Source organism: Myxine glutinosa, chromosome 4, assembly GCF_964187855.1.
Source record: "Myxine glutinosa chromosome 4, kmMyxGlut1.1, whole genome shotgun sequence".
Classification (NCBI taxonomy): domain Eukaryota; kingdom Metazoa; phylum Chordata; class Myxini; order Myxiniformes; family Myxinidae; genus Myxine; species Myxine glutinosa.
In genome coordinates, this window is record NC_136264.1 from 58,573,235 (window position 1) to 58,599,367 (window position 26,133).

Below are 26,133 nucleotides of genomic sequence, written 5' to 3' on the forward strand. Positions count from 1 at the left end.
CCAATCCACGAGATCCGGGAATCACTCGTTCTCTTCCGGAGTTACTCACTCGTAAAATACAGAACGGTAAACGATCAGCCCAACGCGGCTGTCGTGAAGATTAAGGGAAATCCCTTTATCTATTTCCCACTCGGAGCTCTCGAGTCGCGTCCGTTGCATAAGATGGCGACCGCGCTCTCTGGACTCTCCACCAATCACGTGCCGAATCGCCTCCCGATCGCGTGAGGCCCCAAGGAGGCCACGTCACGCGGTGGGCGGGGCACCAAATCTGGGTGAGAACAGGTGGTTTCACCGGTGGTTTCTCACAGTCCTCCCCCCCTAAGTAAAAACCCCGTCGAATAGACGGCGTTTTTAAAACCAGTATTTGTAGTAGGTGCAAATCACATGGCAAGATGATGGCGGTAATCGCTAACAGGCAATTAACGCAATTAACAATTATTAACACTTATTAACAACAATAACGCAACAACGCAACAATACGCAATTATTAACGCACAGGCAATTAACAGGCATTAACAATGAACCAGTTTGGTTTTTTTTTTTTCACACACAAATTTTAACACCATACACCACATTAATATCTACCCTACAAGAGTTACACTTCACACAAAGCACAATAGAGAGGCAAGGGGGCCAAACTCAAGTTGGGGGAAGCGTTGACAGGAAGGAAACGGGCCGAGACCTAGAGCGGCGGGTACTCCTCCGGTGTCGAGAACAACAGTCATATGCGTAATGACCCCTTTCACCGCACTGGTAACATCGATCGTTCGGGTCGAAAGGCCTGCGGACCAAAGGGCGTCTGAAACGAGGCCGCCGCGACATGCCATTCGACATCTCGACGCACACACGCGATCCGCAAATTAACCTTCCATCAAGGGCTCTGACCGAATCTTCAGCATCTCGTGGCTCTTCAAACTCAACAACTGCAAATCCAGGTGGGTTTCGAGCAACCCATACGTTGCGGAGTGGTCCGTAATGTTCGAAGACCCTCCCTAGCTCGGCTTTCGCTGCTCCATTGCCCAGGTTTCCCACATATACCTTAGCATTAGCGTTCCTGCTGAATCGCGACATGGCGGGAGCGGTCCCTGAGGAGCACGGCACCTGAGGGTGGCTTGACGGGAGGCTCGGGTGGACTTCAGCTGACGCAACGTCACCGTCGGGAACTGGAGTCGAGGCGCTAGGCTCCTCGGGCCAGAGTGAAGATATGTCTGACTCCGCCACTCTCTCCGCCTGTTTACTCTGGGATCTAGTGACCCCCCCACAGGTCAGAGTCAATGACTCCTCCCTGGCCATGGCATCATTGCCAATCAGCAAGGAGACCCCGGGTATCGGGTAGTAGGGTACCACCACACAGGTCACTGGACCCTTAAAAATGTCACTCCGGACCTCGAGGAGGGCAAGGGGATACCGGCCAAGAACCCGGTCAATGCCCCGAAGGAGGGTATACTCGCCGGTATAACGCATCTGAGAGGCCGGAACTACCCCCGCCCGGAGAACACACCGTGTCGCCCCAGTATCCCGAAGGTATTGGGCCTCAAACTTCAGCATCGAATCAGGGCCACCCACTAAGGCTGTCCCTGAATAATCCTGGTACAGTGGATGAATGGAATTAGCCTCGGTGGCAGTGACCTCGGTCACCGATGCCACCGTCGTGTGCGAGGGCCCGGCGGATGAGCTCCACTGATCTCCCTCCGACTTAACAGGAGGGTTGCCTCGGTAGGCCGGACTAGCGGGATTAGAGAAGCAGCGGTTTTCACCGTGCCCCACGCGTTTGCAGAAATCGCACCAGGGCCCTGCCCTGGTCTGCGGCTCGCGACCGCCACCAGTGGAGGGCATCGGAGAACCCCTCCCCTCGATCCAGCCGCCGGGCAGACGGGGGGCGGTCTTGATCGCAGACTCCTCCGTCTTACGACGCGACTGCGTGACTTGCAGCATTTTGCACGCCAAAACATGTTTATCAATAAGGTTGACGCAGTCTGCCAAGGAAACAGTGTCTTTGTCGACAAGAAACAATGCTAAGTCAGGCGGAAGCTGTTGATCGATACGGTAACGCACCAGGAGTTCCGCAACCGCTTGAGGTAACTCAACCTTGCTCCCCTTGAACCATCTCTGCAGCTGTTCCAACAAGGCCCGCGAATGTTCCTCATAGGTTTGACTGGACTCACGAGTCCAGCTGAAAAAATTTCTCCTATAAATACATGCGGACACCGCATAGGCGTTCAAAATCTCGGCCTTCAATGCCCTGTATTTGTTTGCGTCCTCGGTTGCCATCCTCGCATATACCTCCCTCGCCTTCTCAGATAGATGGCTCACAAGATGGCCGACCCACAAGCTCTCATCAATGCCACCGGCAGCCAACAACATCTCCGCCATCTCCAGATACGCTTCTGGCTTCGTGTCTCCCGTCCAGTCCGGCAAACGAACATGAACAGTTTCCGGGACTCTTGCAGCAGACCCCTCTGCCCGCGGTCGTTCAGTCAACATTCGCAACTCATGCTCTCTGACGTGTTCAGCTTCTGCTGCTGCCTCTGCTGCTGCCGCACGCTCTCTCTCTCTCTCACGCTCTCTCTCTGCTGCCGCATGCTCTCTCTCTGCTGCCGCAGCACGCTCTCTCTCTCTCTCACGCTCTCTCTCTGCTGCCGCATGCTCTCTCTCTGCTGCCGCATGCTCTCTCTCTGCTGCCGCAGCACGCTCTCTCTCTGCTGCCGCACGCTCTGCCTCTGCCCTGTCATTCTCCCTGTTATACATGTCAAGTTGTTGAACCGGAGTCAGCCCGGTCCAGAAGGGCGAACGCCTGCATTTAGTCATGATGGAATCGCTTCCTAACATATCGGGTTTAGTGACTGGGTCAAGGCTGATTGCGTCGCTCGCATCGCCACCCACGCGACTGTCAACATGATCAGGTTGAACTCTCACTTCTCTGGTCGACATAGCTTGGCTACGAGTTATCATAAGACAAGGCACAAAACACAACGCTCAAACACAACGCTCTGTTGGGGAAATACGACACGAACTACACAATATCACCACCGCACATCAAATTGCCAATGAGAAAAATACCACGTACAAATACTCACGTTTTTTTTTTTTTTTTTTTTTGTCGGTTGTTTGGAGGGATCCGAGGCTCACTTATTCTGCAGTGAAGCACCACCCAAGACAGCGTCCTACGGCGAGAAAGTTCCTCCAAGACGGCGTCCGCTGGTGAGAAGATGCAGAGAAGATGCAGATGCCGAATTCCCGTCTCAATTCGAATGTCTCTCACTTGAAAGATCCTAGGACGAGCAACCCATTTGTCGCGATCCCGGCTGTGAAATGGTTCCCAGCACGGAATACGGACGTTAATGTCCGGGCTTCAAGTAGTCCACGGAGTGGACAGAGAGAACTCAATAAACACAATTGTGTTTTAATCGGCCTTCTAGGGGTAAGGCACGATGCTTTATTGGCTCGATCACAAAAACCATAAATGGTAACAGAATGGAATACACGGCACAAAGCCTGCAGGAACTGTCGGCCCCAGAAGCTCCAAACAGGACGCAGGCAAGATCACTCGCGGTTCCAATCGACGATCTCCGGGACTCGGAGGGTAACAGAGTGGAATACACCGCACAAAGCCTGCAGGAACTGTCGGCCCGCAGCTCCAACACGACGCAGGCAATATCTGACTCACGGTTCCAATCCACGAGATCCGGGAATCACTCGTTCTCTTCCGGAGTTACTCACTCGTAAAATACAGAACGGTAAACGATCAGCCCAACGCGGCTGTCGTGAAGATTAAGGGAAATCCCTTTATCTATTTCCCACTCGGAGCTCTCGAGTCGCGTCCGTTGCATAAGATGGCGACCGCGCTCTCTGGACTCTCCACCAATCACGTGCCGAATCGCCTCCCGATCGCGTGAGGCCCCAAGGAGGCCACGTCACGCGGTGGGCGGGGCACCAAATCTGGGTGAGAACAGGTGGTTTCACCGGTGGTTTCTCACAATATATATATATGTATGTACAGTGCATTCAGAAAGTATTCAGACCCTTCACTTTTTTCACATTTTGTTATGTTGCAGCCTTATGCTGAAATAGTTTGCATTCATTTTTTCTCTCATCAATCTACACTCAATACCCCATAATGACAAAGAGAAAACAGGATTTTAGAAAGTTTTGCAAATTTATTAAAAAGAAAAAACTGAAATATCACATTGACAAGTATTCATACCCTTTGCTATGATACTTGAAACTTAGCTCAGGTGCCTCCCATTTCTTTTGATCATCTTTGAGATGTTTCTACACCTTGATTGGAGTCCACCTGTGGTAAATTCAATTGATTGTACATGATTTGGAAAGGCACACACCTGTCTATGTAAGGTCTCACAGCTGACAATGCATATCAGAGAAAAAAACCAAGCCATGAGGTCGAAGGAACTGCCTGCAGAGCTCAGAGACAGGATTGAGTCGAGGCACAGATCTGGGGAAGCCTACAAAAAAATCTGCTGCATTGAAGGTTCCCAAGAGCACAGTGGCTTCCATAATTCTTAAATGGAAGAAGTTTGGAACAACCAGGACTCTTCCTCGAGCTGGCCGCCCGGCCAAACTGAGCAATCGGGGGAAAAGGGCCTTGGTAAGAGAAGTGACCAAGAACCCGATGGTCACTCTGGCTGAGCTCCAGGGATCCTGTGTGGAGATGGGAGAAACTTCCAGAAGGACAACCATCACTGCAACACTCCACCGATCTGGGCTTTATGGCAGAGTGGCCAGATGGAAGCCTCTCCTCAGTGAAAGACACATGAAAGCCCGCTTGGAGTTTGCAAAAAAGCACCTAAAGGATTCTCAGACTGTGAGAAACAAGATTCTGTGGTCTGATGAAACCAAGATTGAACTGTTTGATTTCCGTCTGGCCACTCTGCCATAAAGCCCAGATCGGTGGAGTGTTGCAGTGATGGTTGTCCTGGAAGTTTCTCCCATCTCCACACAGGATCTCTGGAGCTCAGCCAGAGTGACCATCGGGTTCTTGGTCACCTCTCTTACCAAGGCCCTTCTCCCCCGATTGCTCAGTTTGGCAGGGCGGCCAGCTCTAGGAAAAGTCCTGGTTGTTCCACACTTCTTCCATTTAAGAATTCTGGAGGCCACTGTGCTCTTGGGAACCTTCAATGCAGCAGAGATTTTTTGTAGGCTTCCCCAGATCTGTGCCTCGAAACAATCCTGTCTCGGAGCTCTGCAGGTAGTTCCTTCGACCTCATGGCTTGGTTTTTCTCTGATATGCATTGTCAGCTGTGAGACCTCATATAGACAGGTGTGTGCCTTTCCAAATCATGTCCAATCAATTGAATTTACCACAGGTGGACTCCAATGAAGGTGTAGAAATATCTCAAAGATGATCAAGAGAAATGGGAGGTACCTGAGCTAAATTTCAAGTGTCATAGCAAAGGGTCTGAATACTTATGTAAATGTGATATGTCAGTTTTTTGTTTTTAATAAATTTGCAAAACTTTCTAAAATCCTGTTTTCTCTTTGTCATTATGGGGTATTGAGTGTAGATTGATGAGGGAAAAAATGAATTTAAACGATTTCAGCATAAGGCTGCAACATAACAAAATGTGAAAAAAGGGAAGGGGGCTGAATACTTTCTGAATGCACTGTATATATATATATATGACACACACATACACACACACACACACACACACACACACAGAGGTTTTTTTTCACTGAGCATTCTGTTGATTCCTGTCTGATCAGCAGCAGCGGCGACAACAGGAATTGATGAAAGTCATCCAGCAGCAGCAGCAGCAGCAGCAGCAGCAGCAACAGCAGCAGCAGCAGCAACAGCAGCATCAGAAGATTGTTGGTTGGAATAACATCGGCAAACAGGGCTTGTCAACCAAGTCGCTGCTGGAAATACAGCAAGAGGAAGCAAGGCAAATGCAGAAACAACAACAGCAGCAGCAACAGCAGCAGCAACAACAACAGCAGCAACAGCAACAACAGCAGCAACATCAGCAGCAACAGCAGCAGCAGCGTGCTCAGAGTCGCCAGGTAGGCATGTGTTTAGTGCATTGTAGATATGTACAATATTAAATACCTTTGATGTTCTTTCAATTCATAGTACCGTCTTTCTTTTAAGAATACACTTCATTTCTTCATGTGACTTGACTGATGTGTGCTTCCACCTTTGTTTCTCCAAATGAGTGAATGCATTCTCATGGCCCTCATTATTTTTTTTTCCAGGTTACATCCTATTCTATATTTGGTATAACTCTTTTTAGCTCAGCTATACTTTAGTCCAATGAGCTTATGCGATCGAGCAGTGTTCATAGGTAAGTCCATGAGTGAGTCAGCGGGTCTATAAACACTTCAGTCATTATCGCTTGAACCAAACACACACATTTGATGAAACTTAGCCACAAGCTTTGTATTTGATGCCTAACGAAGATGTATTTACCGCATCAAAATCTGCGCTCATGAAGGGTTTCTTGGGCGGTGTGGGGTGGTGGGGGGGGGGGGTGCGGGTGGGGGTTTGACTCCCCCAAAAATAGGTATTTGCTCTTCTCCAAAACTAGACACACACGTTTGATGAAACTCGTCCACAACCTTCATTACCCGCGATGGACTAAAGTTTGTTTACAGCATTAAAACGTAAGGGGTTTTCCGCCCAAGATAGGTACCGTAAGACTTTGGAAAGACCGCATCATGGACCCCTTCCTTTTTTATGGCACAGTCACAGGAGACGCTTACTTGCGTATGCTCAACAAGGAATCATTCCCGAGTGTCTTGAACGCAGATGGGGATTTCTCAACATGGTTCCAGCAGGATGGCGCTCCTGTCCATTGCAGCATCCGTGTAAGAGAATGGCTGAACCAGCAATTCCCTGGTCATTGGATAGGACGTCGAGGACATGTGGAGTGGCTGGCGAATTACCCCGATCTCAACCTGTTGGATTTTTATCACTGGGGTCATTTGAAAGCGTTGGTCTATGTGGAAAAAAAAAATCAGAGTGCTGCACATTTGCGGGAGCGCATCAGCGACGCATGCAACACCATCACTCTTGACACTATTCGCCGTGTTACTACTGAATGGATACCTCGTCTGCATTTTTGCATCAATCATAATGGTGTACACATTGAACACATTCTGTACACATATATACGAGTATATTGTGCATAATGATAGGGAACCGTGGAAATTGGGCGTAATGTAAAATGTGAATTCAAGTCCTTAGTACCTCTTTCTTCCTCAAGCCCTCCTCATAATTTCCAAATCGTCAAGCCCCACTCCCAAACTCCAAGTCCTCGACCTTCCCCTCCCAACCTGAAGGCTTCAATTCCGCTCCTGCCCTCCATACGCCAACCTTTCAAACCACTTCCCCACCACAACTCCTCCACCACCCACAACACCCCAAAGTGTAAACCTCCCCCTCCCAACTCTGTTCATCTTTGCTCTCCCTACCCCTTCCAAACCCCAATCTCCTGTCCTCCCCCTCCTTCTCCCTCATAAAAGCAAAAACGCATTCTTACATTCATCACACATTCTTGTATCAGATAGATAGATAGACAGACAGACAATACAAAATTGCATTACACAGACATTACACAAGGGCATTCTTACAACAGATAGACTGTCAGATAGACAGACAGGTAGATGGATAGATAGACACATATATAGATAAGATAGGCAGACATACACACAGACACATAGGTAGACATACAGATAGATAGGCAGATACACACAGAGATATATATGACAGACAGAGACCCATAGATAAATGCATATATAGATAGACAGACACACATAAAATGACACATACAGATAGGTGGACAATCACACACAGATAGATAGATGGACACACACATATAGACACATGCACAAACACACCGATAAATGCACACGCACACCAACAGACACACACACACACACACACACACACCGATACGATAGACAGACAAACATGCACCGATATTAACTGAATCTTGAGGTTTTTTTTTGACAGAAAAGTTTTTTTTAAACTTCCGGTACGTGTCCAAACCAACAACTCTGAGTATATATATATCACATGCGCAGCAAAAATGCAAATAACTTGCAATTAATAATCATCCAGCATTGAACGTGCTGTGGTTTTGACATGGGTAATGAACGTAGAGCAGCAACGAAGGCTGGAAAGGGTGGAAATGCGAATGGTTCGGTGGATTTGTGGAGTATCGTTGAGAGAGAGGAAGCCAAATGATGAATTGCAAAAATGATGGGAATAGAGCTTGTGATTGATGATGTGAAGAGGAACAGGTTGAGATGGTTTGGTCATGTGTTGAGGAAGGATGAAAGTGACTGGTTGAGAAGAGTGATGGAAATGAATGTAGAAGGAAGTAGAGAACGGGGAAGACCGAGAAAGACTTGGCTAAAGATGGTCGAAGAAGAAATGCGGGCAAGGGGGTTAACAAGGGGAAATGCAGAAAATAGGGCAAAATGGAGAAGATTGTCATGGGGCCCGCAAGGCTAACCTCCGCTCTAGCAGGGAAAATGGCCTTAAAATGCATGTTGTTGTTGTTGTTGTTGTTTGGAGGACTCCATATAGAGATTACAGTATGAAAGACTATCAGTGACTGGATAGAAGACAGTGTATGGACCACAGCTATAACAGAAGTAGAATTCAACTTACTAGAAACAGGAGTTCTAGTATCCAGCTTCACGAACAAACCAAATCTGCTTATGGTACGTTCAGCGACATTATAACATCACTTTTTATTGTGATAGATAGAATGGGAGACCTTTTCTTGAAATAAAGCATGGACTTAATTGTACCCGTTACCTGTTGTTGTTGTTGTGCTGCAATATAACAAAATGTGAAAAAAGTGAAGGGGTCTGAATACTTTCTGAATGCACTGTATATTATCTTCTGATTGTAAAATGAAATTCCTTCTATTTATTTATTTATAAACAGGTTTAGTTTATTTTATTTATAAACAGGTTTATTTTATTTTTTTTCTGTATGCTGCCATTCTTAGGAAGAAAATAATAAAGTCACCAGTGAATGCTATGATTTATGTACCTTTGTTGCGACTTGTTGATGCGATTTTTGGTTTTGCCTAGCATACAAGCATATCACTGAACACGGCTTCTGCCTCGGTCTGGGGAAACCTGAGTCCAGGTGCCAATGCAGGCAGCCCCTGGGGCTCAGACATGGGTGGCGTGTGGAGCAACGCACACGACAAGAAGCCGTCACCAAATATCGGTTTCTGGGATGAGGCAGTCAAGGAACTTGGACCTCCCATGCGCAACATGGGAATGAAGACCAGCAAGAGCAGTCCCACACTCGGGTAGCTGGAGCACAAGCGTTGGATGTACTTTATTGTGTTTTGGCCTGCAATCTTATTTACGCTTTTGTATCAATGAACAAATTTATGGCCAATGTTTAAATCGCCATCATTTCACCATCTGCTTTATCATCTATTTGTCATATGTTTGTTTGTCTTCATACAGTTGTGAGTTGTTCATATCATCCCCTGGAGATGTATGAGCCTGTGGTGTATTTCTTGCAAGGCATCTTTGATTGTCGTCATATTTTTCTGGTGCATTGCTGGTGTTCCATTTCTTTATCTGTGCTTGCTGTCATCCCTTAACTAAAGCTTTCTTCCCACACTTCCACCAGATGCTCCAGCAGGGAATCGTATGGTATCCCTTCTCGGCAGTCAAAGAAAAAGACTGATGAAGAAGATAAACTGCTGAAGTTATTCCAGGGAGTGAATAAAGCCCAGGATGGCTTCACACAATGGTGCGAACAGATGCTGCATGCCCTCAACACCTCAAACAACCTCGATGGTGAGGGGATTCGATATGCAGAGTATTTTTTCTGTTTCCGCTGATGGTCACCAGAGGCATTGTTTGCGGGTTGTGCGTTCGTCTGTGTGTCTGTGATCGGTTTTTGTTAGCATGATAACTTAAGAACTACTGGAGGTATCTGAGTCAAACTTGGTACAAGTATGTATATTGATGTAAGGATTAACTAATTTGATTATGGGGTCAAGATATCAAAGGTCAGAGGTCCCGTTATGTAAAATTCTGTTACCGAGCTAACTTGTGAACCAGTGATAGGTTTTGACCAAACATAGTACATGTATATATTGTTACGTTTGTGGCGTTAGAGATGAATCTCATAGGAAAGGTAGGATGGCTTAGTTTAGCATGGACCGCGTGACGCGTAGAAAGCCCATTTTGTTGTTCGTAAGCAGGGTTATCGTTGAGCTTAAGAGTGTTTATGTGTCGCCACATGGAGGGTGGTTTTGTGTTAATTAGTTATAGGGCATAAGATTAATAATTCCCAGTATGTAATTGCCTCCTGTGATTTTCCCTACGTTTTTATTTCATCTAAAAAGGGCCACCATTCACCCACAACACCGTCATGCCGAGAGAGACCTTAACATTTGACAGTCGCAAGTAAACCCCGCCCAGTCGAACATTCCCGAAGGAGACTAGACTCCGCCTCCAAGAATCCTAACTGGCGGGCCATGCCCCGAGCTTCATCATTGGGCGTCAAGCAGGCTGTGAGGCCTCGTCCCGAAGGGGATGATTGGCCGTGGAGATGGAATGATGCACTGGATCGCGGGGATTGGTCGAGGGTGACATCAGCGAGGGACAAAGGAGGATGCAGCCTCCCCCTCCCCCCCCCCCCCTCTCTCTCTCTCTCTATCTCTCTCTCTCTCTCTCTCTCTCTCTCTCTCTCTCTCTCTCTCTCTCGTTCTGGGTGCAGGCGGTCCCATTTTGGTTATCTCTCTCTCTCTCTCCTCTTTTGTTCTGGCTTGGAAAAAGACGGTTGTGCTTCATACCGTGTGCGCCTGAGAGACGAATTGCCTTGTGGAACGTGGAACGACCGGAGGAGGACGGTGTTCCCGAGCGGTGCTCTCCGGACACGTTCTGCTGCCGCTTCGCGGCTAAGGTGCCGTATGGCAATTCGCTCCATCTTGTGCGCTCCGCGTGGAGACTCGGGGACCGTTCACGCTCATCCTCGTCGGAGCAAGCTGAGTATCGGCCGACTCACCAAACCTTTTCTTTCTTTTCGTTTATTTTTCCCCCGTCGTGTAATTGTGTCCGAATGGAGGTGCCTAGATTTATGAATCAAGTTTACCTTACCTTTCGTTTTGTTATCCTTGCATTATTCCGGTGTACACCGGAGGGGACTATAGGTTTGCACGCCGTCCCTCCGTCCGTCAGTCTGTCAGTCAGTCCATCAGTCCGTCACGCAAAGAACAGTTTTCCGGACTTTCTTTCTAAACGCTTAATGCTAATTATTTCAAACTTGGCACATGGTTTCCTCATGATAAGTTACAGGTCAGGTTCTAACATCACGACGTTTCGGTCATTTTTAACAAAGTTATGGCACTTTGAACGTTGGTAATTCTGATAATTCTGATGATCCTTAACTCAGTGCCATTTTAAGTTTTAATTTCCTTTAAAAACCAATTTCTCTGCAATAATAGGACCGATTGAGATAAAAAATTTCACCATATGATGGACTCGGTCTGTAGAATATTTTAATGGTAATTATGAGATCACAGGTCACGTGGTTCGGCCGCCATATTGGTTTTCGTGAAAACACGAAAATCCCTTTTTCTCTGCAACGGCTGAACAGATCGAGGCCAAACTTTGCAGGCAGAATCGCATACCCATGACGAACAAAAAAGTCATCGAGCATGACGTCATGCGTCACATGGTTTCAGAGTTATGACGTTTTTAAGCATGAACCTTTAAAACTGAGCTCCTCCCTCATTTTTGATCCAATCGAGGGGAAACTTCACAGATCTGTTCAGCACTAAAATATCCTTTTGGAATTTGCGATAGGACATGTGGTTTGGCAGATATCGTTAATTCAACGAAAACATTTTAAAAAATGGATATCTCTTGTTTATTCTCGAGTTCTCCTCAAGCCGCACTGCGCGTCCTCAGCCTCGTCTCGCGAACGTGAACAGCGCGACCGCGTGCTTTCCGGAGGGGCGGAGCCAAGCCGAGCAACATATATATACACATCGATCATTGATCGTGAACCGGAAAATATAATAAATTACTGATGGTTTCAGAGTTATGACGTTTTTAAGCATGAACCTTTAAAACTGAGCCCCTCCCTCATTTTTGATCCAATCGAGGGGAAACTTTACAAATCTATTCAGCATGTCAGTCTACTAAAATGTCCTTTTGGAATTTGCTATAGGGCACGTGGTTTGGCAGATATCGTTAATTAAACAAACAAAAAAAAATGGATATCTCTTGAATCGCTAGTACCTCAGACCGTGAGTTGGTAATAATTTATATAATTCACACAGTGCAATGCGTGCAGGCCGCTCCACGGAGCGACCTTGCGGGCTTATCAACGAGGCGAGGTGTGACACACGTGTCTCAGCATACCTTAGATCAAGTTTGAAAACCAGCATCAACCGTGCATAAATTTGCATATTCGATCATTTTTGACAAAGTTATGGCACTTTGAACTTTGGTAGGGGACATGGATTGCAGCGCAATACTCAGAATGCTTGTTTTCATTAAACCCATATTGGTTGCATTTTACTTTTGTGTCATGTTCGTTTACTCGTTTGTGGGTTCGAGGAATAGATCCTGTCGCGGCCGTCCGTTCAGGTAAGGCTTTGGGTCTTTCCTATGCGCGAAAAAAGATAATCCCGCCAAGTCTGGGTATACGCCTCAGAGTTAACAACATTCAGCTTTCCGTCGCCCTGAGGTGTTCACCACAGGGCTGACACGACAATATTATGATGCAAAGAGAAATTGATCAGATTTCAGCCTCAAGAGGTCAAAGGTCAGAGTCTGTAATAGGTTTATGTTACCACAATAACTTAAGAACCACTGAAGGTATCGAAGTCAAACTTGGTGCAAGTATGTATAATGATGTAAAGATTAACTAATTTGATTATGGGGTCAAGATGTCAAAGACCAGAGGTCCCTTTATGTAAAACTTCTGTTACTGAGCTAACTTGTGAACCAGTGATGGGTTTTTGACCAAACTTTGTGTAAGTATCATGTCACGAACATCACTCGTGGTGGTCCCTCTCGGCTCTCCCCCCGTTGGTATTTTTGTGCACATAAGATTGTTCACGGTTCTGTTTAAATATTATTTAAATATGTATAACCTTTCCCCTTCAGTGTTTTACTCAGTGGTATTTTACAACACGCTGTTTTTCTTCCTATTTAAAAGGCTTTTCTCAATTTCCTCTCCAACTCATTCCACCACAAAAAAAAGAAATTCAATATCTTATACGTCTCCCTCACTACATGGTCTAAATTCACATTCATTCCATCCCTCCTCCATCATTCTGAACCGGATTGCTAACTTGAAAATCACAACAAACCCAATTTGTTTTCAATGTTCGTCTTTCATTAATCATCCACTTTCTAAACTCCCCTCTTGCTCCTCCCATCCAAATCCCTCCCCTTGCTCCTACACTCCTAAACTCCCCCCTTGCCCCGCCACTCTTAAACTCCCCCCCTACCCCTCCACTCCTGAACTCCCCCCTTGCCCTTCCACTCCTGAACTCCCCCCTTGCCCTTCCCCTCCTAAACTCCCCCCTCACTCCTCCCCTTCAAAACTCCCCCCCAACCCCTCCCATTCAAATCTCCCCCCATACCATTCCTCTCCAATTCTCCCTCCTCCCCCCTCCTCCTCAAAGCTGCCTCCTCCCCACTTCGTCTCCCTTCTATCTCATACCTCCACCCCCCCCAACCTTCTTCTTTCCTCTGCCCCCCCCCCTCAAACAACCCCTCACTGTGCCTCATCCCTTCACCTTCAAACCTTTCATCCTCCTCATCCTTCCCTTTCTTGGAACTCTTCTGCAATCGCTGACACACTAACAACTGCTCTCCCTACCTCCCCCTCTCATCCTTCATCTTACCCTACTCCTCCCCTCCCCTGTCCTGTACCCGATGCTCCCCCTCTCTCTTCATTAACGGTATGGACCTCAAACATCCGGGGCCTTCGCTCAAACCTGACTGATCTCTCCATACAGGTTGCTTCTGACAATCCAGACTTGATCTGCTTAACAGAGACTTTCCTCCTTCAAGATGTCTCTGATTCCTTAATATCTCTTCCTGGTTACTCCCTCCTCCGGTATGATAGACCTGAGCCTCGGCCTGGTGGTGGGGTGGCTATCTTTATCAAAAACTCTCTTCCTCACTCTCCTTGCACTGCCCTCTCTCCTCCTCACCCCCAGGAGTACCTCTGGCTACGGCTTCCTCTCCGCTCCCACCTTTTGTTCATATGTGTTCTGTACCGTCCCCCAAACAGTGATGACTCCATCTACATTTCACTGTCTGACAACATGGACCAACTTCTATCCACTCATCCCAACTCTCTCTTCCTCATATGTGGTGACTTCAATTGTCATCATGCCACCTGGTTGGGTGTGGGTTCCTCTCTCACCAGTCATGGCACCTCAGCAAAGGACTTCTGTGACTCACTGGGATTGACACAATCTGTCAATTTCCCGACCCGGATCTCAGCCAATGGAGTATCTTCTCTTCTAGACTTGGTTATGACTAACTTCCCTGCTAATGTCTGCTGCTCTTCTGCTCCAATCGGTTCTTCTGATCATGTGCTTGTCAAACTGGACATCTCTCTGGCCATTCTCAGAGAGCCTCCTCAGCGTCGACGAGTCTGGCATTTCACTCAGGCCGACTAGGACGGTCTTCAAGCAGCCATCAATTCTTCCTGGGAATTCTTCCAAAGCAAACTGATCTCTCTCATGCACAGATTTATCCCATCTCGCCTTCAGTTGTCTTACCCTTCCTCCCGTCCATGGTACACTGAATCTTGTGGTGAGGCAGTTGCCCTGAAACAACTTGCCTTTGCCTCTTGGAAGGCTAATCCAACTGAAGGAAATCTCAGTTCCTTCCACCAAGCTCGGAACAAGTGTGTGTCTACCCTCAGGAGTGCCAGGAAGCACTATCTCTCCTCACTCAAGAATGAACTCTCAAACCTGTCTCCTTCCTCCAAATCCTGGTGGCGTCTGGTCAAATCCGTTTCTGGTGTTTGTTCCCCCTCCATCCCCTCCCTTACCTCAAATGGCCACACAGTTGACATCGCACGTGACAAAGCCGAATGCCTCAACTCTGTGTTTGCCTCAAAATCCTTAGTCCCAAACCCATCTCTCTCTGTTCCCACCTTTCCCAGTCGAACCAAACTGCTCCTGGACTCTGTGACCTTCTCTCCTGACAAGGTGGAGGAGTTTTTGTCAAACCTCGACTCTGATTCTGCAACTGGACCAGATGGCATCAGCCCACGGGTCCTAAAATCCTGCTCTGCCGCTCTATCTCACCCTCTCTCTGTTCTTTTCACCCTATCTTTTGCTCAAGGTCATCTGCCAGCATCCTGGAAATCAGCAAACATTACCGCTTTACACAAAAAAGGTGAAAAAACAGATCCTTGCTACTACAGACCAATCAGCCTGCTCCCAATTATCAGCAAAGTCATGGAATCCATCATTGCTTCGGATATGAAATCTTTCCTCTTCTCCAATGGCTTGATCTCTGATCATCAATTTGGTTTCAGACCAGGTCACTCTACTCTGGACATGCTGCTTCTGCTGTCTCAACAATGGATGGAGGTCCTCAATGCCAAACAGGAAATCAAAGCTGTCTCCCTTGACATATCACGTGCCTTCGATACGGTCTGGCACCCAGCTCTGCTTACCAAACTCTCCTCCTATGGTATCCATGGAAATCTCCATGCATGGCTTGCGGACTTCCTCTCTGGTCGTAGTCAACGTGTGGCCCTGAATGGATTTCTCTCATCTCCCCTTCCCGTTCAGGCTGGAGTTCCCCAAGGCAGTGTGCTGGGCCCTGTGCTTTTTCTGGTCTTTATCAATGATCTCTCCGACTCTCTGGAAAATCCTCTGTATCTCTTTGCTGATGACTCCACTCTCTGCCGCTCCATTCCTCTTCCCTCAGATCGGCAGTCTGCAGCCTCCTCACTCCCTGAAGACCTGGACAAAATCACAGACTGGTCAAACATGTGGAACATGTCTTTCAATCCTGACAAATCTCACACTCTTACTATGTCTCTCCGAAAAGATCGACTGGACAACCCTCCCATCTACTTTCTCAACAATCCTCTCCAAGAAGTTCTGTCGCTCAAGCTTTTGGGTCTCACCATCTGCCATGATCTTTCTTGGGAAAACCACATTTCCAAGCTGGCCTCCAAAGCCAGTCGCCGACTGGGCATCCTCCGTCGTGCGAAGTCCTTCCTAGGCACACCTGAGCTCCTCACCACATACAAGGCTTTCATCCGCAGCTCAATGGAATACTGTTCTCCCCTATGGGCTGGTGCTCCTGCCTCACACCTGGCTCGGCTTCACGCTGTTGAATCCAAAGCTTTCAGAATCATTGGAATCTCCCGCGATGAAGCTATCTCTGAGGGCCTTTCACTCACTCACCGCAGGCAGGTAGGTGGTCTTTCTGTCTTCTACCGACTCCTCTCTGGCCTTGCTCCCCCAGCTCTCTCTGTGCTCTGTCCCCCAAATATTCCTACAGGTCGCACAAGATCTGCCAGCCACCCTCTGATGGTTAAACTGCCGAAATCTCGGCTCTCTGCTCACCTTCACTCTTTCATTCCTCTTTTCTCCCGCCTCTGGAACAAACTCCCACACTCACTTCAATCACACTCCTCCCTCCAGGTCTTCAAAACAGCTGTTCACCACCATCTCTTATCTTCCCCCATCCAAAACCTTGATCTTTTCTACCCCCACTAATTCACCCCAGATCCACCTTGTTTGAAATTCCAACTTCTTTCCTGGAAGTCTTGGCAGTGTCCATATGTTTTATACCTCTCCCCCCCCCCCCCCCCCCTTCCCATGCCTTCCCCCCAAAGCCCTCTCCCTCCCACAGTTCTCTCGATGTCTCCATGTCTCTCAGTCCCTGCTCTCAAATGTTGTGTTTGTGTCCTTCCCCCTCTCTCCCCATCTTGTCTACCGCTCCCGATGTTATTTGTTTTGTGTGTCTGTTTGTCTTTCTGTGTGATTAATGTTCGCTCTTTCACGAGCCTCGATCTTGTATACAAAAAAAAAGAAAAAAAAAGTATATATTATGATGCAAAGAGAAATTGATTAGATTTCAGCATCAAGAGGTCAGAGTCTGTCATCGGTTTTTATTACTGCGATAACTTAAGAACGGCTGAAGGGAACCAAGTCAAACTTGGTACAAGTATCTATAATTACATAAAGATAAACAGATTCGATTATGGGGTCAAGAGGTCAGAGGTACCGTTGGGTAAAAATTCTGTTACTGCGATAACTTGTCAACCAGTAATGGGATTTTGACCAAACTTGGTATAAGTACATATTATGAGGCAAAGACGAACTGATTCTATTTTATTTATTTTTATTTTTATTTTTTTTTTGTATACAAGATCGTGGCTCGTGAAAGAGCGAACATTAATCACACAGAAAGACAAACCGACACATAAAACATATAACATCGGGAGCGGTAGACAAGATGGGGAGAGAGGGGGAAGGACACAAACACAACATTTGAGAGCAGGGACCGAGAGACATGGAGACATCGAGAGATCTGAGAGAGGGCGAGGGCTTTGGGGGGGGGGGGCATGGGAAGGGGGCGGTGGGAGAGGTATAAAACATATGGACACTGCCAGGACTTCCAGGAAAGAAGTTGGAATTTCAAACAAGGTGGATCTGGGGTGAATTAGCGGGGGTAGAAAAGATCAAGGTTTTGGATGGGGGAAGATAAGAGATGGTGGTGAACAGCTGTTTTAAAGACCTGGAGGGAGGAGTGGGATTGAAGGGAGTGAGGGAGTGAGGGAGTTTGTTCCAGAGGCGGGAGAAAAGAGGAATGAAAGAGTGAAGGTGAGCAGAGAGCCGAGATTTCGGCAGTTTAACCATCAGAGGGTTGCTGGCAGATCTTGTGCGACCTGTAGGAATATTTGGGGGACAGAGCACAGAGAGAGCTGGGGGTGCAAGGCCGGAGAGGAGTCGGTAGAAGACAGAAACCACCTATTGATTTTGGCATCAAAGTTCATTTCGGGTAAAAATGTGATACTTGAGAACAGCCTCTTCCGCTTTGTGTGCCATTCTTCAGAGATCGGTATCGGGCAATAATCTATACACACCTCTGCGAGGGAGCTTTTTGAGTCTGCCCCCATTTGACAGTCTGCCACTAGACCTGTAGAGAGCTTATGTGCTTTGATGAGGTTAAGATAAGAAGGGTTATGGTTAAGGCTTGATTTGCTTCCTTCCATTGTTACTCCATTTTGAAATTCATAATTATAATAAAGACATCTATTGATTTAATCATGCATTGTAAAGTGTTCTGAGATTCATGTGTAGGATGAGCTTGTTCTGTTTGGCACAATTCGATCAACCATGTTAGCTGCCCTATCGGCTCCATAATTGGGGGTTGATCTGTGAGCTCTCGTAGGGTACCCTTCCTCGGCATGGTTTATTTGTGCCTTTGTAATGCTCCCTTAGCCCTCTCCACCTCCTGTCACTTGGCAATAGATTTAATTTGAACGGAGTTTAAGGATCTCATAAATACAGCATGACAAACTGGTGGTCAGTGTGTTATAATATTACATTTGCACTGCGCAAAAATAGCCACTTATCAGTCCGAGACATGTTGAGCATTGTAATTCAATGCTATAAAAGTACAAATGCAAGCCTACGCTATAGTTTTCCACACAACTATTTGACGATGAAATGTCACATTTGTTGGCTGTTACTGCATACAGATCACTTTTTATTTCTGTGTGCATGCCCAGTCTCCACATTCGTCTCCTTCCTCAAAGAGGTTGAATCACCGTACGAGGTTCACGATTACATCACTGCCTACTTGGGCGAAACGCCCGATGCAAAGGAGTTTGCCAAGCAATTCCTAGAGAGGCGTGCCAAACAGAAACAAAACCAGCAAAGGCAACAGCAGCAGCAGCAACAACAGGTAACCATTTCTCCATCCCCATTGAGTCGTCTTTCCTTCTTTTCCTGTACCTTTGTTTTTTGATGTTTTGTTTGTTTCATTTTTTGCCTTGCACTTTCTCCATGTGCATCTTCATCTTCATCTATGCTTATCAAAATAACTAGTTCATGAAGAGTGTACTTTGAACCTCGTACATTATTTAAAGTTAGCATATTTAATCAGTTGAATAACGAGAGAGAAGCTTCTCTCCACATTCCATTATTTGTTTAAATGGAATGGATGGAAACCTTTTTCCTTGCCTTTACATACACGGCATTAGAATAAGTAATTGTAATTACGAGATGTTTAAAAGGCAAGTGCGATGGAGGTCTTGGCAACTGGGTAGGAATAAATACTTTAAAGAGGACATTTAACTTGAAATGCACAAACTCAAAAATATGAATTCTAATCTTTATCATATTTACGTCCGCCACCAAAGTTCGAGGGGGGCTATGTTTTTACCTGTGTTTATTACTTGGCAAAAAAACATTTTGACAAGTACGTAGTATGTTGATCACTTCGGTTTGTGTGTGTGTTTGTCTGTCCGCTCACTTATACTTTCCTAAAGGTCACAATTTTAAACTGATTTTCATGAAACTTCACCAAATGGTAAAGTTGGAAGTCCAACAGAATCCTATTTATTTTTTAGGTCAAAAGGTCAACATAGGCCAAACAGAGGTCAACAACTTTTTCTTCGAATTTCTAAAATCCTCAATTTTCATCCGATTGACTTGAAATTTGAATGGGATTTACATATCGGCCAACTGAATGCAACCACCAACGATTTTAGAGATCAGCATAGGCCAAAAGTTCAACATATGCCAAAGGTCAACTTGGAAAGCAAATCCAACGGAAGGAAATCTCATTTCCTTTCACAAAGCCCGAAACAAGTGTGTGTCCACCCTCAGGAGAGCCAGGAAACAATATCTCACCATTCTCAAGACCGAACTCTCTTATCTGTCTCCCTCTTCCAAATCCTGGTGGCGTCTGGTCAAATCTGTTTCTGGTGTTTGTTCCCCCTCCATCCCCTCCCTCACCTCAAACGGCTTAACGGCTGACTCCGCATGTGAAAAAGCTGAATGCCTCAACTCTGTGTTTGCCTCGAAATCTTGTGTCCCAAACCTATCCCTCTCTGTACCCACCGTACCCAGTCGTACCCAGCTGCTCCTGGACTCTGTGTCCTTTCCTCCTGACAAGGTGGAAAAGTTTCTGTCAACCCTCGACTCTGATTTTGCAACTGGTCCTGACGGCATCAGCCCACGGGTCCTAAAATCATGTTCTTCTGCTCTTTCACTCCCTCTTTCTGTTCTCTTCACCCTCTCTTTTGCTCAAGGTCATCTGCCATCTGCTTGGAAATCAGCCAACATCACCGGTTTGCACAAAAAAGGTGCAAAAACAGATCCCAGCAACTACAGACCAATCAGCCTTCTCCCAATTATCAGCAAAGTCATGGAATCCATCATTGCTTCAGATATTAAATCTTTCCTCTTCTCCAATGGCTTGATCTCTGATCATCAATTTGGTTTCAGACCTGGTCACTCTACTCTGGACATGCTGCTTCTGCTTTCTCAACAATGGATGGAGGTCCTCAACGCCAAACAGGAAATTAGAGCTGTCTCCCTTGACATTTCACGTGCCTTCGATACGGTCTGGCACCCTGCTCTGCTCACCAAACTCTCCTCCTTTGGTATCCATGGAAATCTCCACGCATGTCTGGCGGACTTCCTCTCTGGTCGTAGTCAACGTGTGGCCCTGAATGGGTTTCTCTCATCTCCTCTTCCTGTTCAGGCTGGAGTTCCCCAAGGTAGTGTTCTGGGCCCTGTGCTTTTTCTGGTCTTCATCAATGATCTCTCTGACTCTCTTGAAAATCCTCTCTATCTCTTTGCTGACGACTCTACTCTCTGTCGCTCCATTCCTCATCCCTCAGATCGGCAGTCTGCAGCCTCCTCACTCTCTGCAGACCTGGACAAAATCACAGACTGGTCAAACAAGTGGAACATGTCTTTCAATCCTGACAAATCTCACACTCTTACAATGTCTCTCCGAAAGGACCGACTGGACAACCCTCCCATCTACTTTCTCAACAATCCTCTCCAAGAAGTTCTGTCGCTCAAGCTTTTGGGTCTCACTATCTGCCATGATCTTTCTTGGGAAAACCACATTTCCAAGCTGGCCTCCAAAGCCAGTCGCCGACTGGGCATCCTCCGTCGTGCGAAGTCCTTCCTTGGCACACCTGAGCTCCTCACCACATACAAGGCTTTCATCCGCCGCTCAATGGAATACTGTTCCCCCCTCTGGGCTGGTGCTCCTGCCTCACACCTTGCTCGGCTTCACGCTGTTGAGGCCAAAGCTTTCAGAATCATTGGAATCTCCTGCGATGTAGTCAACACCGAGGGCCTTTCACTCACTCACCGCAGGCAGGTTGGTGGTCTTTCTGTCTTCTACCGACTCCTCTCCGGCCTTGCTCCCCCAGCTCTCTCTGTGCTCTGTCCCCCCAATATTCCTTCAGGTCGCACAAGATCTGCCTGCAACCCTCTTATGGTTAAACTGCCAAAGTCTAGGCTCTCTGCTCACCTTCACTCTTTCATTCCCCTTTTCTCCCGCCTCTGGAACAAACTCCCCCACTCCCTTCAATCCCACTCCTCCCTCCAGGTCTTTAAAACAGCTGTTCACCACCATCTCTTATCTTCCCCCATCGAAAACCTTGATCTTTTCTACCCCCGGTAATTCACCCCAGAGTCCTTGCAGTGTTCATATGTTTTATTCCTCTCCCACCTCCCCCCAAGTCCTCCCGATGTCCCTGCTCTCAAATGTTGTGTTTGTGTCCTTCCCCCTCTTCCCCCTCTCTTTTGTGTCCTTCCCCCTCTCTCCCCATCTTGTCTGCCGCTCCCCTTGTTTTTTGTGTTTTGTGTGTCGGTTTGTCTTTTTGTGTGATTAATGTTAGCTCTTTCACGAGCATCGATCTTGTATACAAAAAAAAAAAAAAAAAAAAAAAAAAAAAACCCCGTTTCTAATTTCTAAAATCCTCAATTTTCATCTGATTGACTTGAAATTTGAATGGGATTTTCATATCAGCTAACTGAATTCAACCACCAATTATATTTGAGGTCAACATTGGCCAAAAGGTCAACATAGGCCAAATTTCTAATATTGTCAATTTTCATCCGATTAACTTAAACTTTGAGGACGATTTGCATATCAGGTCACTGAATTCAACCACAAATTATTTTTGAGGTTAAAAGGATGCTCTACTGAGTGCCATTCCACTTTGTTCTGTTTTGCCAAGTGTCGCTTTATGAGTGATTTTTCATTTGTGTGTTTGTCTGTCCGCTCACTTAAACTTGCCTACAGGTCACAATTTTAAAACTATCTTCACGAAACTTCACCAAATGGTAGAGTTTGTGGTCCGACAAAATATTATATATATATTTGAGGTCAAAAGGTCAACATAGGCCAACGGTCAACCACTTTTTTCAAATTTCTAAAATCCTCAATTTTCATCCGATTGACTTGAAATTTCAATAGGATTTACATATATCGGCTCTTTTGCCAAATGGCGCTCTATGAGTGATTTTTCACCTGTCTGTTGTTTGTCTGTGAGCAAGATATCTGATTCGGCAAGGAAGATATAACAAAAAGTTATTGACTGATTTGGACAAAGCTTGGTGGACAGGTTGTGTGTGTGACAAGGACGAATTAGTTTGATTTTAATGAGGAGCAGGATCCAGTTCCGAGAATATTTTGAAGTGATTCTTCACCATTGAGAAATAGGGCCAAAAGTGGATATATAGCACAATATCTCAAAACGTTGTGTAAGAGTTATGACAATACTTGTTGGATGAGTTTGGTAGGAAACAAGAATAAGCTGATTAGATTATACTTCAGGTCCGGATACAGATCCAGCCTATAAATGGGATACAAAACGTAAACTGTTCAGCCTGGCGAAGGTATGTGCTCTTCCAATTTTGTTTTCATATGATATGGAACCATTTAGTGGTAATATTGCCTCATGGGTGGCATGATTGCCTGGGAAAAGCATGTGAGTAGGGGGAAAAGGTGGGTTCTGAGGCACATTCAATTTAACATTGAAGTCAATGGGTAAAATTAAGGAAACTTATTGACTCACACCTCCCTCTCTCATAAAATTACACCCCTTTTTCTCTCATTAAATTGCGCCCCTTTTTACTCTCGCCTGAGGAGGGGGTATTGCATTTGAGTCTGTTTGTCCGCACAGAATAAATATTATTTTCTCTGCAACTGTAGGTCCGATTGACAGGAAATTTTCACCCAAAAAAATTGCGCCCCTTCTGGTGCAACTCCACCTGTATAATTTTAAATAATAATTATGATGTCATCAATCACGTGGTTTGGCTGCCATATTTGTTTTTGCACAAAAACCTTTCTGCGGGTGGGATTAAACTGGATTAAACTCCATACCTGGATGACCTGGAGATGACCTTTATTGAGTTTTCACCATTTACTTGGCTTGGGTTCTGAGGCACATTGCATTTAACATTGAAGTCAATGGGGAAAAAGGGAAAAACTTATTGACTCACACCCCCTCTCTCATCTTATTACACCCCATTTTCTCTCAAAAAATTGCGTCCACTTTTTACGAAGCTAATTTACCAACTACTAAAACACATATAATTTAAAATTGAAGTCAATAGGGAAAGAGCTAAAAAAAACTTAATAACTCACTGGATTTTCAACCAGATTTCACCCTCTTTTGGGACAACCTATTTCCAAATATTAAATCCTCAATCGACCTAACTACTACTCATAGGTTCTAGCTCACCTCAAATTTAACATTGAAGCCAATGGGGAAAAGTATGGAAACTTATTGACTCAAACCACCTTTCTTGAAAGATTACACCCCTTTTCTCCCTCCTAAGCCCCACCCACTTTTTACTAAGCCCTGCCCACTTTCCCTAAACCTTGCCCATGGCTTGAAATGCCAGGCATGCCAGGCTTGAAAAATTACACCCTTTTTCTCCCTGCATTTAACTTATTAACTCCCCCCATTTTTCATTATACTCATGCAGAGACCCAACGAATATTTGTGTTTCATTTTTAGGTAATAATTTAATTCTCTTAGAAGAACAATCACCATCGAGAATATTGACAAATGTTATTTTGGAATTTAACTCTCTGTTTAGGTATCGCCGTTGAGCTGATATGAAATGATAAACTTCTCTTAATGACCTCGTCTGACCACCTCCCGAACCACATACCATTTTGAGATTATGGTAAATTATTTTCCCCTCAATCTCTTGGCAATCACTTTTTTGTCTAATAAATACAATGTTTCAAAACACAAAAGACAAATTTCAATCAATCTCCTCATTTAAAAAGGATACTGAAATATATTGCACTGATGTAAAATTGAACAAAGATGATTTCAATAACTTTTGGATTAAACCTATTATGAAGGATAATATGAGCTACTCAATCTGTATAAATAAAGGAGGAGTGTCTGTCTGGATGTCCGCTTATAACTCAAGAACGACACATCGGAGAAAAGTTTTAGACACAGATTCGGAATCAGCATAAAATTCCGGTGGTTATAGGCTACTTTTTATTTTAATATCAATGGTTTAAAAAACCGGGCCAGCTGCAATTGCATGGTGTAGTTTGTGGCGGCGCTATTGCCCCTTTCCGATCCCATGACGCATTGCAGTTCCGATTCGCGATAAGGTCTATGCGCTATCACCGACACTTTTCCACCTTTTCCATACCTTTTAATCAGATTTACCTCATCGTCCATCGTAACCACATTACGCTTGGAAACACTAGCATTATCCTTCTTCGGACCCATGGCTAACACAGACACAGTAAAGGAATACTGTACGTCGCCTCTGTTTTGAATGAGAATCAGTGGTTGCGCGTACGTACAGTATACTGTACATACATATTTATATATTTTTAATGTGCTTTTTATTGTATTTTAAATTGTTTTTTAGCTTCTGTTATTGTTAATTTATGTACTATTTAATTTATTTTAAATATATTTTTAAGGAAAACAAATGAAGACCATAGAATTATAACCAGGTGAAGTCACTTCCCCCCCCCCCCCTCCCCCCTCCCGTTTTTCATGTTTCTCAAAATATTTTGCACGTTTTCTTCGAAATGACTAAAATGTGACTTAGCTTGGTTATAATTCTATGGTCTTCAAATGTTTTCACGTCCGTAGGAGTGACGTAATGTCGCACATAATGACATTCGCTGCCCGGTCATGAAATAAATTATGATTCTCTTGCCAAAGTGACATGAAGATCAGGCAGTAAACCTCCCAACTGAGTTTCTCAACAGTCGTCAGCCTCAAGGACTCCCAACACACAGGTTGATTCTCAAGGTGGGATTGGATTGTCAATCGTGTTCCATTACACAGCTTTGGTGGATCAAGATTCCTTAGAAGCATGATTGGTCCTGCATGATGCAGGACCAATCATGCATGAAGCTGGCCCGGCACCAATCATGCTTCTAAGGAATCTTGATCCACCAAAGCTGTGTAATGGAACACGATTGACAATCCAGCAAATGATGCCGCATGTAAGAAAACCAGAAATGTTGTATACCCAGAGGTTTTGAGAAATTGAAAATTGAAAAAACGTCATGTAGGAAATGTACTGTGATATTGCTCTAAAATATACATGTTCTTTTCATCATATATTTGTATTATTCTTATTCAACCCGGGCGAAGCCGGGTACCTCAGCTAGTACCTTTTAAAGGAAGAGCATTCTCTGTCTTTGGGAAGTCGTCAATTAAAGTAATTATAACAAAGGTTTCACCACTATTTATGGAGATTTATAATAAACTGGAGGAGGTAATGAAAGATGTAAAAGTATCAAAAAAGAAAACTCTTTTTACTGAAGCTACCGAAAAGGAAGATAAAACTATTAGCTCTAAACACGGTGAAATTTCTATATCCTTTAATAACCCCAAAGATGTCAATCTTGATGAAATGAAAGATGTGAATGTATCAGGAGAAATGTCATTTCGCTCAATAGTAGTTAGGAACCATTTTAAAATTACCTTTAATATAAAAAACTAGCCGAAACCCGTGGAACATCCACGGAAGGGAGGACGTGGTGTATGGATAGAGTGTACCATTATGGATGGCATAGGGGATTTGCTTGTCCGAGTAAGAGTTAGGAAGAAAGATGAGAATGAAGAGTGCGTATATGAACAACGTA

At 45.3% G+C, this 26,133-nt stretch overlaps 1 protein-coding gene across 30 annotated transcripts in view; it reads left to right on the top strand.

Moving 5' to 3' along the window:
* The window catches only part of GIGYF2 (GRB10 interacting GYF protein 2), a 333,184-nt gene that overhangs the window by 271,831 nt on the left and 35,220 nt on the right, over nucleotides 1-26,133 (top strand). For 15 of the 30 annotated variants that reach the window (XM_078775747.1, XM_078775759.1, XM_078775766.1 and 12 more), the window contains 4 exons: nucleotides 5,725-6,021; nucleotides 9,067-9,293; nucleotides 9,626-9,795; nucleotides 18,743-18,918. In XM_078775747.1, coding sequence (XP_078631873.1) covers nucleotides 5,725-6,021; nucleotides 9,067-9,293; nucleotides 9,626-9,795; nucleotides 18,743-18,918 — 870 coding nt within the window. The remainder of the gene's footprint in view (nucleotides 1-5,724; nucleotides 6,022-9,066; nucleotides 9,294-9,625; nucleotides 9,796-18,742; nucleotides 18,919-26,133) is intronic. The other 15 variants (XM_078775749.1, XM_078775760.1, XM_078775755.1 and 12 more) reach the window with 1 other exon arrangement.